This window comes from Natator depressus, chromosome 8, assembly GCF_965152275.1.
Source record: "Natator depressus isolate rNatDep1 chromosome 8, rNatDep2.hap1, whole genome shotgun sequence".
Taxonomy (NCBI): Eukaryota; Metazoa; Chordata; order Testudines; family Cheloniidae; genus Natator; species Natator depressus.
The window spans coordinates 90,820,831-90,838,928 of record NC_134241.1 but is presented as its reverse complement, the minus strand read 5'-3'; the positions used below and the strand labels follow the sequence as shown (position 1 = coordinate 90,838,928).

Below are 18,098 nucleotides of genomic sequence, written 5' to 3'. Positions count from 1 at the left end.
GTAGTCCTTTAGCCATCTGATCTACATATGGAAAGTCATTCATTTAAACAACATTCTCTAGTATCTGAAAATAAGGATGGAGCCAAATCTTTCCCTTTTTTAAAAAAAAATGAAAGACCGTATTTGATTCCTTTGGAAAGCTCTATCAATCACTGGGGGGAAATACACTTAGGCAGTCTATACATTTGTTTTGCTTTTTGTTACTAAAATGATTATGTCCATAACTATTAAAAAAATCAGCAAGAAAAAAGAAATTGAAAACATTCAGTAGGTTGTTCCCTCACTTACCCCTCCCGGTCATGTTCATGGGAAAAGTAGCTGCGATAAACAGATACTGAATGAGACTGAAACTCTTTAAAAAAAAAAAAAAAAAAAAAAAAAAGCCCAAACATTGCATGATAGTCTCTAAGCAGTTCCATCTGTCAAGCAGAAATTTTAGGCTAATAGCCTGTGGCGATCTCCCTCCGCAGTCCACTACCTGCCTTTGTCCTATTAAATCTCTTTATTCTTCTTAAAAAGAAGGGGGGGAGGAAAAACCTTGTAGACCAAAATTATGAGTGATGAAACCCTAATTCTGACCGCCTCTCTTTGATGTTGAGCAGTGGGTTCTTATTTTTTAAAAAAAAAGAGGGGGGGAGAGAAGGGAGAGGACAGTGCTAGGAGCAGATGACTTTTCATCTCTACTTCACCTTGCCACTGGGTCTGTGAGAGATTGGTTCATTGTCAAGGAGATTTTTTTTTTTACCCATGATTCCATATGGTATGGACCGGGCTACATGTTGCCCAACATGCCAGTGCAAATGTTTTCTCAATTAGGTGTCTTATCTCCCGTGAGTTAGCATCAGATGAAGCTTGCTGACAGCATAATGGCAGGGAAAACCTCCGACGGCTCCATCAAATGGCAGCTCTGCTACGACATCTCGGCCAGAACTTGGTGGATGGTGAGTTGGCAGCAGGGCTGCTTTTTTTTTTTCCTCCCTTTTCTGCTTTCCCTCCCTCTTTGACAAAATGTCCCAGACCTCACATTTATCAAATTAACATTTGATTTTTTTCACACTCTTCCATGGAGCAGCCTCACTCTTGTCCCACTTGTATGCTTTCCTCTCTGTAACAAGAGACCGTTAATGTGAACTACAGTTTCCACAGGGAAGCTTATTCAATTCTCTTTTAAAAAGTACACGGAGAAGTAGTTTGAAAAAGCCTGGTGCAGAGTAACTTGTCTCAGGCAGCTCCCTCAGGCTCTCAGCTTTGTTTTACTTTTATCTGCTGCTTTTCAAATATGGCATGTATGTGTATGTGTATTTTTGCCATGCAATATTTTCTGTAGAGGGGAGGGGGGAAGTTCAATACATTACAGAACAACCTGATTACAGTAAAACTCTGGGATGGTACATTTATGACACAGTGTAAAATCATCACGTGTGAGAGAAGTGTGTTTTGCAAAGCGTTGCCTTTCATCTGAGACCCCAATCTAACTTTTCCCTCCATTTGTTTACGTTAGAACAGGTTACCATTCTGTTATGATCCCGAGCCATGTGTTATAGATCCCACATAATCTGGCTCGAGCTGCGTTTGGGCACAATTAAAGTTTTAATAAAGTTCCAGTGAGCTCCGCAGAACGAGTTAACTAGCATGTCATGGTCAGTCGGGCCAGACAACCTTTGACATCTTGAATCTATAAGAGGTATAGTGAGTTAGGAGGATGCACAATAGCCCATTGTAGCAGAAGATGCAAGTCCTGTTGTGATGAAGAGAGTCCTCAAATCATTACTGCCCTCGTTAGCGTGTTGTCCGTTAGGGATTAATTCGTTAGCAGTGCATTTTTAGTTTTCTGTAATTATTATTCTTGAGGCAAGCGTGAATTCTTCCAGTGAGAGAAAAAGTTCGCTGCCAGGACAATGAATGTATTATCCGTTCCTAACTGGACCGTGAACCTCAGCTCATTTCACATAGATATCAGTTAAAAAAGGACTGGCGAGTGGAATTACAAAACAAGGCATGATCAGTTTCATTGTATGATACGCTGAAACAAGTAGGGGGTTTTCCCTCCCCCTCACCTCCCTGTACCACTTTTGATATCATTTGGAAAGTTTAAGACCTCTGAGGACTTGAAAGACTTTTAAAAGTGAGATACGGAAGGTTTTTATTCTGCTCCTTGGTGGTGGCCATTGTGTGTATCATGTGGCTTGTGTTTAAAGGTGTTCAGGCTTTTGTGGGGGTTGTTTTGTTTTTGTGTTTTTAGTGTTTTGTTTTAACATTTAATTTCTTAGCCATCCATTAGAGGTTTACCAGTGCTTGCCAGTGAAACGTTACATGAAGCTTTTGGTTAATTATAATAGTGGAAGAATAACCACTTTACTTATACTACTGATTTTCCAATTAGACTTTCTGCCAGAGAAAATGGGAGGGAAAGGGGAGGAAAGAATGGAATGTTTGCATGCTCAGTAACTGTTGACTATTCATTTGACTTTTTTTTTAAGCTTGTAAAACTCCAGTAAATAACCCTATTGATTCTCAGCTATCATTTTCGAAGCAAAGTTGTAAACGGCATATTTTAACTAGACAGTTGATGTCACACTGTAATTTAAGCTTATTCTAATTCACTTGTCTATTTTATTAGTGTTCCTGTTTTATTGTTTATCACCTGCTTTTATGACAGGGTGTCAGTGTTTATTTTTTCATAAGTATCTTCAAATTCAGTTAGACAACAATTATCTCCCTTTGGAAAGTATTCCTGGAAAGTTGCTTTTCATTCACAATTATTTCACAGATGTTTTACTGCTGTGAATATAATATGTAAAAATGCTCGAAACATTTAGTAATGCACTTGACTAAAAATAAACAGTTTTACAACCACACATGCTGTTGTTTAGATTAAACATTGCAGAAAATTCTTCTTAAATGTGAACAGGTCACACCATTTATTTTCTAAATGAACAAACTAGAAAAAAAACCCAAAGCAACCCCATAAAACAGTCTGTTTAAAAAGAAGTTGGGCTACATGAAAGAGACTTTATTTTAACTGAAATGAATAATTCAAGAACTTGTACAATAGATGTGTTAGTTACAAATAATTTTAAGATGAGATTTCAATTATTGATGGAAGAATAACAGTTTTAGTATACCATCTGAGTCTGTAATGTCTAGTATAATCAAAAGTACAGATGTATTAGTTATTTTTACTCCAAAACCTCCTCAGAGTTGCTACAATTGTTTAATCAAAAGTAAGCTACAAAGCAGATTTTAATGTTCTAAAGGCAAATAAAGCTTTTAAAATTACCTCATGCATCTTCTGGCTGCACAACAATCTCTGCTGCATAGTGCTAAACTTCGGTTTGGGTACTGCCAGCATACAAAGAGATGAGTGAATACCCCTTCCATCCATACGGACTCAGCTGCCAGCACTGGGATATGCAATTTTGCTTTTTAATGAATTGAAAACAATTTGTGTGTCAAATGAGTGAGTTTGTTTTCTTTCTGGAGCAGGTTCTGAACGAGATTTTAAGCCACAGTCATCTACTGTATTGAAGTATTATGACCAACTTTAAAGGTTCTGTGTCCTTATGATGAAAAGACCTGTTATAATGAAAGAAAATGCTTTATAAAAAGCTGCGTGTAGTAATCTGTCTCTCAACCTCACGCTCTTTCACTCCAGTCTACATTATGTTTATAGCTAGATAGCTGGAGATAATGGCGGCTGGTTGATGGGATGATTAGTAAAAATGAATAGATTTTATCTTTGGGTAAAGCAGCCTGCATTTTTAAAAAGAAATGGAGGCTTTATCATATGGAGTTCTGATGCTGACATTATCTTCTGTCATAAATAAGGCTATATTAATGCATCTCTAATAAATGCACTTTTCTATACTGCGGCTAGTATGTTCTCTGTAGCCAGCACATGGACTGGCTAATGAAATGTATCTTTTGTCCTAGTAAAACAAAAAATGTAAAGTGTTTGTTTTAACCTGAGTTATAAATGCTTCAAAGTACTTTAAGTAAGGTTTATAGCATGGGTATATTTTAAGAATAATTACATTTGTCACAGCAAATCTTTTGAAATCCGATCCACTTCTCTTACGCTTTAATCATGCAAATCCAGAAATAGATATTAGTTTAGCTTTACTGTGTTGTGACATCTCTGGTGGAAAACGGTCACAAAAGTTTACAGAATTTCTTTTGATTTCGCCCCCCCCCCCTTTTCAAATCTCTTAAACAACATGCAAAATATCAGAAGTTGGAAAAAATTGTGTAAATGAACATATTGGAAAAATGATAATGGAACTTTTTATTTAAATTTGATGCTGTCTGAAAGACACTACAAAATATTAATCAGACAAAAGTTCCACTGTTTTTGCAGTCTTGTGTTTGTAACAAATAGAAATTGCAGTACTTGTTTTATAAACATTTTGTTTTCAAAAACTCACATATCCTAGCAAGTTGGTATGGTATGATGTTGGTGCATTTAATGAGGGAGCCACCTGTATAGTTCCTTTGTCTGTGATTATTAAATGAACATATACCTAACTCTATATATGGGGAAAATTCTCATTTACAATATGTAACTATACTGTGTAAAGCTACTGAGCCAAACTTACTCTCAGTTTACATCCGTGTAAATCTATAGTCACTGCATTGAAATGAATGGAGTGGCTCCAGATTTAGTCACCTGTGTGGCTGAGAGCAAAGTTTGACCCATTATCTATAATTTTGTAGTCAAAATTGTTTTAAAACACCAACCATTGTCCTCTTCCAAACTTCTCTAGAAAGATGCCTTATTAATAAATAAAAAGCCATTTCAATGGAGCACATGTAGGACTTAACATGTGAACTATTGTCATTGTGACAGTTAAAATGGATCCTTCAACTCCAGTAATATTCCAAAATTAATTACAGGGTTTTTTATGTACAACTAAAAATAATGTATTTCAGTATCTCCTTTTATTTCTTTAGGTGCTACCATATTACAAATACAATTTTAAAAAACCCAATTCATGTAATGAACATGCTGGAATCATCTCAAAGTGGTCATTTTACTAACTTAAATGTTTTTAAAACATCAGTTCTTTCCTCTGCAGCTCTTGAAAATATTTTTCTTTCATGCCTTTACGCATAATTTTCTGTGCAAGTGATTAAAATTGTTCAGGTAATCTCTGCAGCAGCTAAAGCATAAAAATGGTCAAAATTAGTAGCAATTAGTAAATTAAGAATGCGTAAAATCCTCAGTGTAAAGTATTACCACAGTGGGGAATGTAAACAGTAACATATTTAATGAGATGAAATAAAACATTTATTATCTGGCAACCCAATCATTCTTTAAAGATGAAAAAATATCTGTCCGCGTAAAAGCCTATAACTGCTTGTTATATGTGTTAAATGGATTCTAACTACCCTAACATGCTGTTGAGCTGTACTTGGCTTTCCCAATTTTAGCCTCCTGCAGAGAATTTACTAAATAGCAAAAGATTTACATATATTAATACTTATCCTTGGCATGCCATTATGAAAATAACAAAATGGAAACAAAATAATATTGTATTAAAGATTTTCCTTACACAGTTTTGTAAAGTAATTTCTATGTAGTTGTAAACTCTTCAGCAGCTGCGGAAATATATTTAAAATACTATTTTTTTAAAAATGCCTGCCCCGTTAGTGTTTTCAGACGATTACCAACATGTAACTTATGCAATAATAATTTGCTTACATGCATACAGTGCATCATTAGATATACTTCAGCTACTTGAAAGTCTCTTGGTTTTTTGTTATTCAACTGCTGTTTCTTTAATGTATATGAATTTGTCCTCCTTTATTTTCTGTTCTCTTTTTCCATCACCTGTCCTGAATATTGTCAGGAATGTTTCTAATTTAAAGCCAAAGGAGTTAGTGCCTGATTAGAAGACAGGAAATTGGAGGATTAAACTGTCTGGTTGAACTTCCTTTACTATCAGCACTCAGTAACTTACACTGGATGACAAACTCAGCAGGACAATTTCTACAATGTGTCATTACTTCTGTTTGTTTGAATTTTATTTTTTGTTAAAAAGCAGCAAAATGGGGGAAAGAGGCTGTTAGTGACACTAAGTCAATAGATCTGTGCAACATTGACATCCAGTAGACTTAAAATATCATCAAGTCTGTATCAGTATCTTCATCCTTAGATCTGAGAGTTCATTCAATTGAATAATGTCGATGTATGTAATATAGATGTATTAAATGAACTTTAGCATGTAAACAACCGAGCAGCAGATAATGAAATACTTTCCGGGAGGAAAGAATGACGTTATTTTGGTAAGAGGAGAATGCATCACATTAACCCTTATTCAACCCTTTCCCCCTCAGAAACATTCAGGTTCACTGTAACATAATGGTATAGCCAGGCAACATCCTAAGGGAGAGATAGTGAGAAAAGCCAATTTATCTGGAAGACTTAACTCTGATTCCTAGTACTACCAACTGCGCCAGGAATCTCAAGTGTGCTGGTTTAGTTCATAGCTTGCCAGGTGAGAACACTTCACAGAGCCATTGATAACAGACAGGGATATGGAGAGGAAGCATTTCTTCTTAACGTTACAGGCAAATCCATCTGCTCCATTGACTTCAGTAGAATTACGCTAGAGATGATCATGGCCCTCTATTACCAAGTTTACTGTAATACATGAAAATAGCAAATGATAATGTAGCGGGGGGGAAAGGGGATAGGATCTCTCTCTTGTGCAGGATACCTAATAGTAGCTCTAAACTTAATCTGTGATGGACCTTGCGCCTCTCTGTGCTACCACTGTCCACCACCCTTGTACACTAAATACTATACTAAACTGGGATCCCAAATGCCAGTGAAGATTAGAGCACGCAGCTGAGTGGGAGGAAATGGGCACTGTCTGGTAACGGTAGGTCTGCGACTCTGATCCTGCAGGGGCTTACTTACAAAGGCAGTGGGACTACTCATGTTTAAAATTAAGCATGTGTATAAATCTCTGCAGGATTAGAACTTTAGACTGAGAAACTAGAAGAGTTGCCAGGAATGGTTGGGAACCGCCGATGTACATGGTGCTTTTTGGCTGCTTCCAAGACGTGTGGGGTTGAGTCCTCCAGCAGGACGCCATGACTGATACTGAGAACAGGTGAAAACAGAAGCGGAAGGAAAGTATATTTTTAAAAGGCTTAGTTGGTAAAGATGGATCTGTTTCAATAAGAATATGAAAGATTCTGAATCTCTCTCTAATGAAACAGAAAATACTATGAACTATCATTTAATTTGCATAGAGAGGAGAATGGAAAGTTTATTGGTGTAAGCACAGAACTGAGAGTAAGGGATCTATGAGTTTTAACTCTAATACTGAATGATTTCCACTGTGGCTGTCAGCAACTCACCTCATCTCTCTCCGTCAGTGTCCAGATCTGTATTTATTTATTTTCCTGATGGCACTTATTTATTTTTTAAGATGTGAGGATAAAAGTTTTGCAATTCACTTTAAAGATGAATAGTGCTAAATGTTCATAACTGCACAAGGTCCTTTAAAGCAGATAAAATATTCTAACTGTAAATCAGTGCCTCAGACTGGGGAAAACATGATTTAGTTCACTAATATCTTTGGCCAAAATCTTTACGAAGGTACAACTCCCTTTAGCTTTACTGGGAGTCTTGGTGGAATTTGCACCTACTAGCAATTACAAAGCTCATTTGAAAATTTAAGCTCTTCATATAGGCAAATGCATGCACAAACACTGAGGCCCTGATCCTGCTTCCATTGAAATCAATGGCAAAACTCCCCTTGACCTCACTGGTGAAAAATCAGTCCTACATAATAAATGAGGCCAACCAGATTGGGACCCCCACAGTGCTAGGCACTGTACAGATGCCCCAAAGCTGTGAACAAAAATTTACCATAATAAAAGTCACAGATCTGATTTCCATTTACTAGATTACTGAAAGGTAATTGAGTGATATACGAATTCATAGAAGAGAGAAAACAGATATATTGGCTAATGGAGTGGAATTCAAACCATTTGTTACATATAAACATATATTTTCCAGAGGGCTGCCAAACACAAACTTAACAATACAGCTAGAGATTTGTTAGAGTGTGGTATAGTACAGATGCCACATGTTTTGCAGACTTTTACTACCAATAATTACAAAGTCTTTGCTTTCAAAGGAAAACATGCTGCCCTCGATCCACACAATCAGCTCATATTTATTTCAAAACTCAAGTGGAATTGCACACATGGATTAAGGCTGTCAGTCAGAGCTGGGTAAAAATTGAAGGCTGTATGTAGCCTCATTGACTATGGCTAAAACAGGACTACTCAAAATACATCAGGGCATAGTTTGCCATTGATCAGTGCACACTTCTTAATTAAATCAATGGGAGTTTGGTTCAAAAAGATTTATGGTAAGATTCAGCCCCTAGCAAAGTGCTTCCACAATTTATATCTGTGGTATGTAAAGTAGAAATTATTTTGCCCAGAAAGAGATGGAGAAAATGAGCCAAATTTTGCACTCAGGTACATTTCCAATTGAATTCAGAGGAATTCTGCCTTATTAACACAGTTGTAACTAAATGCAGAATGTGGCCTAAAATGTATGTGTAAAGCAAATGGGAAGCAAAGGTGTTATACTTTCAAGGTTAGTATAACCGTAAATTTGGCCTAAACTACCTGTATAACTCTGTAATATCCATACCTTACATGTTTCTTTAAAATCGAAACAAAACAAAAAACCACACCCTAATTCTCCAAGGAATTCTCTTCAAACAAAAGTGCAGTGCCTAGAGCTAAGTACTCATGCTCAAACCCCAACAACAATGAGCATTGCCCAGCCTGCAGGGGCAACCCTGCAATAACAAGTTTGCATGCATATGCAGCAAGGAAAATGTTTTGGTAAGATACAGATTTGTTTCAAGTATGCAACTGGTTATTGAGGACATCAATGCATTTTCACAATTATTTTCTCATTCTTAAATACTAATATTGGTTCCATATTAGTAAACAGCACTGAGTTTAAAACAGAAGTTTTTTTCTGTTAATATTTTGCTTAAATATACTTTTGAAATATTTGCTTTAAATAAAGAACTCCAAGGCTGCAGGGCCACAGAGGGTCTGATACCACGGTGCAGGGAAGTTAACATAGATTTGGAGAAGGAAACAGTTCTTCTCCGACCGCTATGGAATGCCTCATTAGGCATACTGTGCTGCTCTATTCCCAGAAGCGGAGCTTCTTAGTGAGCCCAGATTGATCGCCATATGACAAATGAAGTTGGGGAGGGGTGAACTCCACTAAAAAGTCCTTGTTCAGAACAGGCTCTTTCCCAGGTGACTGGAAGCCAGCCAGTCAAGAATTTTAAGAGCCATCGCTCAGCATCCTGGTGTCCTAACCAGGTTCTAGCTGCGTTAATTATATCCTGCCTACCTGGACTGTCAACTGAATACAGTAGTCTTCTTCAGTTCCTGACCCAAACTATTGTGTAGAGTTGCTGTGCCGTGTTAAGCAACTGCTGTGTTCCATTGTTGAGGTAGCTGCATTTCCGTGATGATCCTGCTACATCCAACAACTACCTCCCGGGGATGCTGTGAAAGCTTAATTTAAAATGTGTAAAGCACTTTGAGATACTCAAATGAAAGCTGCTCTTGAAGACAAAATGATTTTTTTTATTGTCTTCCCGTCATTGCTGGCTAGAAAGCTGAAAAACTCTTTGCTCGTTCATCTTGGCATCACTCAGCACTTTTAATTACCCCAAATCCTAAACCTTGTCTGAGGTAGTTTACTTCCAGACACTTTCACCAAGGGCTTTTTGAATAAATTATTGCTACATGTGCGTACGCGCACACACTCTCATTTTGATAGCCGTGACTTACAGAATTTCAGATTCCAGTATGATAGAGAGAAATCACTATCACAGTGCAAGGGGCCAAATTCTGATGTCATTTTCATTGATGTACATCTGGAGAAACTCCGTTGACTTCAGAGTTACACTAGTTTAAATGAGAGTAGAAACTGGCCTTATGCACTTCCATAGTGCTTAGACTCTGAGGATCTCAGAGCATTTACAAATATTCATTAAGTCTCACATCACCCATGTGAGGAAGGTCACCAGCAATGTACCTATTTTACCGAAGGGGAGTTAGTTAAACTGACTCGGCCAGGGTCACACACAGACCAATTGCAGAGGTAAGAAGAGAAACCAGGCTATCTGATTTCTGAAACCTTGCTTTGATCATTTGTTTACATGCTTACTCTTAGGAACAGAGAGCACATGCATGTGTGATGTACACACAGTTTGCCTATAGTAAATTTTACCAAAAGTTTTCCTTTATCTTTCTGTCTGAAAACATAGGTTTGAAAGGGGAAAAAATGAAGGAAGGGGTACTTAAGACAGAGGTTTAAAGATGGATGGATTACCAAGGTGTCTGAGCTACCACAGTTGACAGCAGCAAGCTTTCAAAAGCAATATACAGATACAGCTAAATCAAAAATGACTTTTAACTTTTGCTGTTGCTAATAGGTGTTTGCAGCTCTTATAAATCAAGGTACACATGAGCATCACAAGAGGACTTTTTGCTTCCTCTCTCTTCTTTTCCTATCAATATTCTTAAAAAATTCCCATCTCCACAATGCCAGTCTCTAATGAGTAGAGAACAGGATGAGATGTATATGTAAGGCAGATTATCCTACATGTCCCTACTGCGAGATTCTGACACAATCCACATTCACCTCTGCTGCTGTTGGCTCACATGTACTACACACACCCAGTGGCACTGTGGAGGCCATTCCCTATTGTGATTTGAAACTATCCCTTCAGCAACCATGGTAAGGTAAATTCATCATTTATAAAGGCAGAGTATGACTACTCACATTCTGCCATATGTGATCAAGACAATGATTGCTATAGACTTCGAGCACACACAAGAAATTCCCTTATGTCCAAATCTGTATGAACAGTCCCCAAAGAATTTAATAGAGAATAACTTTTCTATGAGTATTTTTGACTATCTTATATAATTTAATAGAAAGTTCTATTTCTGCTCTTGGATTCTCTAGGGTGGTTTTAAAAACCTATAGAAAAGACCTCAGTCTTTAGTAAATCCCATAGGATTTTATAGTAATTGCTATAGAATCCTACTACATTTCTATAGATCCCTGTTGTTCTCATCCATATTCAATTCTATAATGCTATTCCACGTGGAAATACGGGGATGTCCATTCTCCAGGTGACTAGCAAGGAAACAAAAGCGGTATAGTCGTAAATTAGTGGGGTTGCCCCATGGTGAAAACCTCAGACCTGTCCGCCAGTGAGAGGTGCTTATCCCCGCCATTGATTTCTGCTACAGATGAACAAAGCTGAAGAAGACAAAGAAAATGGCCAATGAAAGCCCAGTGATTCAACGACTTTCCCTGGCAGGTAGAGAGAAAGGATTCGAGCTAGAGGCTCCCTTTTCTGTCATTGTGGTGACTGATGGTCAGGAGATCACACTTGCTGCACTTTGGTGATAGGGGGTGAGGATAAGGGCAACCTTTCATCTCTTACTCCACATTACTTCTAGGTCAACTTATTTTCTACTAAAAATCCAGGCCTCTAACAATCAGAGGCCTCTAACAATCATGCCAAGCTCCTTAGTCCTCCGCCCTTTGGAGCACCACACAGTTGAATGACATTGGTTTACAGCAGGAGTTAACTTCTTGCTTCACACTCACACGTGAGGGTTTGAAAGGGCTTGAAATTGAAGATGAGGAGCTCACTGGTGTGAAGTCTCTATGCTGGGGCCAATCCACAAATTGAAGCCAGGGAGCTCTTTTATTGACTGAGAAAAGAGAGGCCGCTCACATAACTCTGTGGCTTTTCTCCGTTTGTCAGTCTGTCCATAATGAGAGAATTTTTGAATTTTTGAACACCACATCCGATCCATTCCAGCATTTTCAGGGAGTGATATATGCTTTGGTGGGCAGAGCCCTATTGCTTTTGGTGAAAATTAGAAAACTGGAAAAGCCTGATTTCAGCTGGAGCAAGTGAAAGGAAAATGTCTCCCATTAGATATACAGTTTGGCCTACATAAGAAAGAGTGTGCAACCTTCTAGTTATTTGTTTTATGGAATTCCCCGTGATGTACCAGCCATTTTCCAGAAATTCAAGAATCAGCTCAGTTCACTGTAGGTGGCACAGCAGAAGTGGGACTGTATGAGAACCTTAAATGTGGACAGGATAAAGGATTTGGCGATAGGGTTAGGGAGGTCATACTGTGCAAAAACAGGCTGTGTGGAAGCAGGCATGGAGGTGGCAGTGGTAAGCAGGTGGATGAAGGTAAGAATATGGGCAGAGTGGAGGCAATGAAGTTTGACCAGGAAGGGTAAGTGGGAGGGGCAGAGCTATAGAGTCTTGAGCATGGTGACAGGAAGCTTAAATTTGAGGTAAACATCTGCTCGTGTGCCTTGGATTGAAACATCTGTCCAAGTGTGTGTTGGCCTGCCCGTGAAAAGCCCCTTAGTCCCAGTGAGTTTGGTGAATGTAAACTCTAACGTGTGTGTACGAGCAGGTATAAGACTGTCTAATGAGCATGAGCACATTTTAGAAAGATGAAGTTTGCATCTGCAAGTTGTAGGTGGTTGGGACACTAGCCTAGGACGTGGGGGTTCAATTCCTTGCTCCACCACAGATTTCCTGTATGACCGTGGGCAAGTCACATAGCCGTTCCATGCCTGAGTTCCCCATTTGTAAAATAGGGATAATAGCACTTCCCTACCTCACAGGGATGGTGTGAAGATTAAAATTTTAGATTGTGAAGTGCTTTGAGATATACCGATGAAAAGTGCTATATAAGAGTTAGGTTTTATTATGTGTGTGTGTTCTCACAAATGGCGACACAGTGTAATTCTATTGACTTCAATGGAATTCCTCTAGATTTACTATTTTACCCTCTCCATGCCTCAGCTTCCCCATCTGAACAATGGGGATAATAAAACTTACCTTCATGGGGGGTGTTTTAAGGCTTAATTAATGTTTGTGAAGGACTTCTAGATCATCTGATGAAGGGTGCTATAAATGACACATTTTGTGTATGAGAGAGAATAGACTTAATGTTTTCATACAATTACAGAAGTTAAACATGGAAAAGACCTAAATGGTCATGTAGTCTCAGTTTGTCTCATGATTGTCTCAGTTTTTACTGTGTATTTATTGCAGATTTTATTTTATTTGGCCTATAAGCCAAATGCTATAGGTTACTCATATAGCATATGCTTCTTTCACTCTTAGCACAAGTTAAAACAATATGAGTTGTTCACTGAATTATCATTCTCAAAAGTTACATGAAGATACTGTAGTAAAACTTGATTTAAAAAGCCTAAAATGATAGGCATGCTTACCACATGCCTCCAGACAAAAAATGCTTTGTGCATTTTTCTTTCTGCTCAGAATGTGTGTGTCACTATTCTAAATAAAACAGGACAGTTTTGTAAATTGATGGGATCGCTAGGCTTTCATTTAAAAAGAATAATTATTGGATTAATCTTTGACTTACGCTCATGAAGAAACAAATGTGTACTTTAAAAAGATATTCGGTTTATACTATACATATTTACTTGTGTGTGTCTCTATATAAGATTGATATTAGAATAGTATTAGCAAAGTCTGTAATTATTAATCAATTCAGTGATTCATATATTGGCTGAAATGAATGGCTTTGCATGGCAGTCACTGTGCAATTTTATATTTTCATTGCATTGAATGAAGGTTTATTTATTTCGTGAGCAATGTTGGAATTCATGACCAAGTTCAGTTTGTCCCAGTTGTTTTCTCCTCAACTATTATTTTATTCCGTAAGGCTCTCTTACTGTTGATACTTTAGAAGGGAAGTTGCACTCTACCTTTTCCATCAGAGTCTGTCAGCCTGCATATGCAGGATTTGCATCTGTGCAAGGTGCTTTCTCTGCTTGGTTTTAATTAGAAACCAGGTGGTAAAACCAGGGGAAAAGATTTGTAAAGATCTGAAAATGTCTGAAGTGAAATGGCTGGTATCACTGTATTAGTCATGAGGCAGAAGAGGAGGAATGTTGACATGATTCGAAAGTAACATTGTTGAGTCAATGAAGACGTGAGAAACACTTGCTAAACTAAATGAGCTCTGCAGTTTGGTGCACATTTGTGTAATCCCATTCATTGATGCTTCAAACAATTTGCGGGAACAAAAATAGAAACAAACCCATTAAGAAAAAAATGGTGTGAACTATTTATTTCTTATTTTTAAAAACTGCTGCAATTCAGCTGCCATATTTCATGCCTGACATGGGATAAGAAGTGAGCACAACATTTTTTCACAGTATAATTCTATCCATTTCCCCAGTTGGTGACAAGTGACCTTTGAACTTTTGGTTTTTGGGGTTGATCTAATAAGGGCCCCTCCTCCTTTATGCACAAATGTAGTTATGAAAAGGAGTTTTGATGCACTATAACTCCCCATAGCATCTACAGTGGCTGTTTTTAGATGATAACTGAGCACTTTTTCCTACCAAAGTATGGAATGAGATGTACGTAAAATGGAAAATACTGTAGTTTGAGAGTCTCTTGCAGAATAAAATAAAATGAGTATAACCATACACTCATTTTGTAATACTATTTTGTGACTGATTTTTCTCAGTATTGGAGCTTGATCTGTTTGGGAAGGGTCTTTTTTTATAGTCACTTTTTGCTATGTTAGCTCCCTATATGCACCTCTGTCATTTACTCATCTAGCCTGTATCTTTACCTTTGTGCCATTATACTTGTTGCTGTCTTACTCAGTTAAGAAGTACAAGTAGCTGCAGTCCCAGACTGGATCATTACTCCAGATTTGAGGTTAATCAACTGCAAATTCCATTAGCTTCATACAGAGTGAAAATAAAGAACAGACGGTCTTGCATGTGAGCCAGAAGTCAGGTGCAGCACAATAAAGCTAGCCTTCAGGTATAGGTGTTTGTTTTTTTCCCCTTTCAAAGGAACTGTTAGGGTTCCCTCCCCACTCCGACACTCTAGGGTACAGATGTGGGGACCTACATGAAAGACCCCCTAAGCTTATTTCTACCAGCTTAGGTTAAAAACTTCCCCAAGGCACAAATCCTTCCCTGTCCTTGGACGAGTACTGAGTTAGACAAAGATTCAGGAAAAGGACCACTTGGAGTTCCTGTTTCCCCAAAATATTCCCCCAAGCCTCATCACCCCCTTTCCTGGGGAGGCTTGAGAATAATCTACCAACCAGATAGGTAAACAAGGTGAGCACAGACCAGACCCTTGGGTTTTTAGAACACTAAAAACCAATCAGAGTCTTAAAAAACAAAACTTTATTATAAAGAAAAAAAGTAAAAGAAACACCTGTGTAAAATCAGGATGGAAGGTCATTTTACAGGGTAATGAGATTTAAAACATAGAGGATTCCCCTTTAGGCAAAACTTCAAAGTTACAAAAAACATAAATAAACCTCCCTCTTATCACAAAAAAAATTCACAAGCTAAAACAAAAGATACTCTAACGCATTTCCTTGCTATTACTTACTATTTATTAAGTTTAGATGTATCATTCAGTAGGAGCTGGATTACTTGCTTGGTCTCTCTCTTTGTCTCCGGAGAGAACACACAAAACCCAAACCAAAAACCTTCCCCCACAGATTTGAAATATCTTCTCCCCTTATTGGTCCTTTTGGTCAGGTGCCAACCAGGTTATCTGAGCTTCTTAACCCTTTACAGGCAAAGGAGGGATTTTATGCTACCTTTAGCTGTATGTTTATAACAGGAACATTCCCAAAAAATAAGGGGATAAGGATCAAATGAAAAAAGGGTTTTCAGGGAAGCTTTGTAGAAGCCCAAATCTCTTAAACATATTTCCTTTTCCAATGACCAATCTGAGTTCTTTCTAGCATTTTATCTCCACCCCACTGACCCTGTTCTGAAAACTGTGGAAAGCTGCTATTGAGGGTTTTATTCTCAGATGTGACATCCTCTATCCACTTGATTGTTCCAGTAACTTTCAATATTGCTTAAAGAAATATCAAAGTGCAGCTGTCTGTACTGTACTGTAAAGAAATGCAGCTTTTGTGACCGAAATCCTATTTATTCAGGCCCCTGTCCTGCAAACACTCATGCAGTGCTTACTGTTACTCAAGTGAGTACTTCCACTGACTTCAGTGAGGCTGCCCACACATGCAAAGTTAAGCACAAAAGTGCTTGCAGGATCCAGGCCTAAATACCTTTCTGCTGCTTTTATTTTCTTAGTGTCTAAATAGCACCTATTCTTTTTGCCATTAGTTGGTTTCTCATTAGTGTATTGTCTTGAATAGCAGTTTATATTTTCCTGTTATCTTGGTTTGTTTTTGAACAATGGCCCTCTTATTTGCACACGTAGTAAAAGTTATTCATTCCAAAAAAAACCAAACCACACACCTGTAGTTAAAGCTGCAGTTGTCTGAAAATGATGCATCTGACACCCCTAGTTTCTCAGTCAGAGCTATTGAGACAAAATCTTTGCTATTAAAATTGAAAAAGGTATAAAAGTTTGATTAAAATTGATACATTTGATATACATTGTTTACTGGCCTCTTGCCTGCTGCAAATTGAGAATTCACATTAAAATGACATTACTTAAATCATTTTGATGTGATCCTGATTTTTCTTCCTCCTCCACCCCCATATTTTATCTGTGTAATCAGTCTCTAGGTATACAATGAAACAAATATTTTTTACTAGATAATCACTTGGGTCCCACTATAAAGGGTTAGGAAAAATATTGCCACCATTGAAACAAAAGATTAAATAATCCAGTCTCTGGGAACTATAAACTAACAATCGCTATCACAAATAGGCCCTTTCTAATTATAGTTTGTGGTGGAATGAAAGATGCAATTGTCTGGAAGTGATGAATATGGGATCCATGCTGGCTTAAAGGTCAAAGGTCATTTTATGCAAAGGTCCCTTTCTCTCTGGCACCGCTTCCTTTGTATAGCATAGTTTGGCAGCTATCTCTTTGCACTTCGGCTACCTGCCAATGCAGCTGGTACTGTGCAACTGTCTGGTACAGCCTACAAAGCATCACTCAGCAACCAGCAGCTCTGCATGGGGCCCCTTTTCTAGGATGACAAAGAAAGATGGGCTATGCATTCTGCCATCTCTGCCCATTAAAGGGACTCTTAAATTACATTACTACAAGTTATTGTTAATTATGTAGTAGTCTCTGGATCTCTATGATCCTTTTAGGGGATGATAATCTTTGCTCTATGCGATCAGTAGAAGTATTCAAGGGGGGAAGATCTTTATTTGTGGGATAAAATGTAATGTAAGTACTAATGTAGTAAGTCACTCAGGCATAACCATATGACTGAAACCCTCATTTTGATTATCAGCCTCATAGGTTAGTAGCATATGCAACAAATAAATCAACTGAACCAAGCAGATCTCTGGTGAAGTCATATTCTTACAACTTCACAATTCATGTAATAGTTAGGGTTGAGAAAGCGTGTTTGTTGTCAACCATTTATCTTGAGAGCTTTGTAAAACTGATTTTCATAATGTGCTGTGAGCTGAAACTGAGATTTAACAAAATGAAGCTGCTAGTTAGGACTTGGTTTCATTCTGCTTTCACGTAACAAAAAATAAAAAACTTAAAAATGAAGTTTAGAAGCCATTTAGAGTGTAACCAGTGTTCCCTTGTGGGGTTTTGAAAAGAAAATGGCAGCATTACACGTGGAATTCTGTATACTTTTTTCTCATGGTTCATTTTGTTTCCCTGTATTGTTTCTTCAACAAACATCTTTATTGTGACCAGTTGCAAGGAAAATCTTGGTCTCCCTCAGTGTTTGAGTTCTGTTTGTTTTCCCTGTAAATATCTGGAGTGTGTTATCTAGTTCAGCCGTGGGACAAAAAATACGACTCCTGTGTCGGGGGTCAAGTCAACAGGCCTGATTCTGATGGATATTTTCCAACCATTGTGATTCCAGTGACTACAGCTGAGTTATTGCAGATATTTACTGGTGCAAGAAAGATCACAATCAGTCATAATGAGATGTACAGATGATTTAGCACATAGGTCCCAGTCATTTTAACTCAGTTGGTGTTAACTGGCATAGCTCCTTTGAAGTTCCTGGTG

The 18,098-nt window shown here is 37.9% G+C and overlaps 1 protein-coding gene across 4 annotated transcripts in view; it reads left to right on the top strand.

Moving 5' to 3' along the window:
• Window positions 1-713: 713 nt before the first annotated feature.
• The window catches only part of NFIA (nuclear factor I A), a 450,646-nt gene continuing 433,261 nt past the window's right edge, over window positions 714-18,098 (top strand). The window contains exon 1 of one of the 4 annotated variants that reach the window (XM_074961629.1): window positions 714-941. In XM_074961629.1, coding sequence (XP_074817730.1) covers window positions 846-941 — 96 coding nt within the window. In that variant the 5' untranslated portion in view covers window positions 714-845. The remainder of the gene's footprint in view (window positions 942-18,098) is intronic. The other 3 variants (XM_074961628.1, XM_074961625.1, XM_074961624.1) reach the window with 3 other exon arrangements.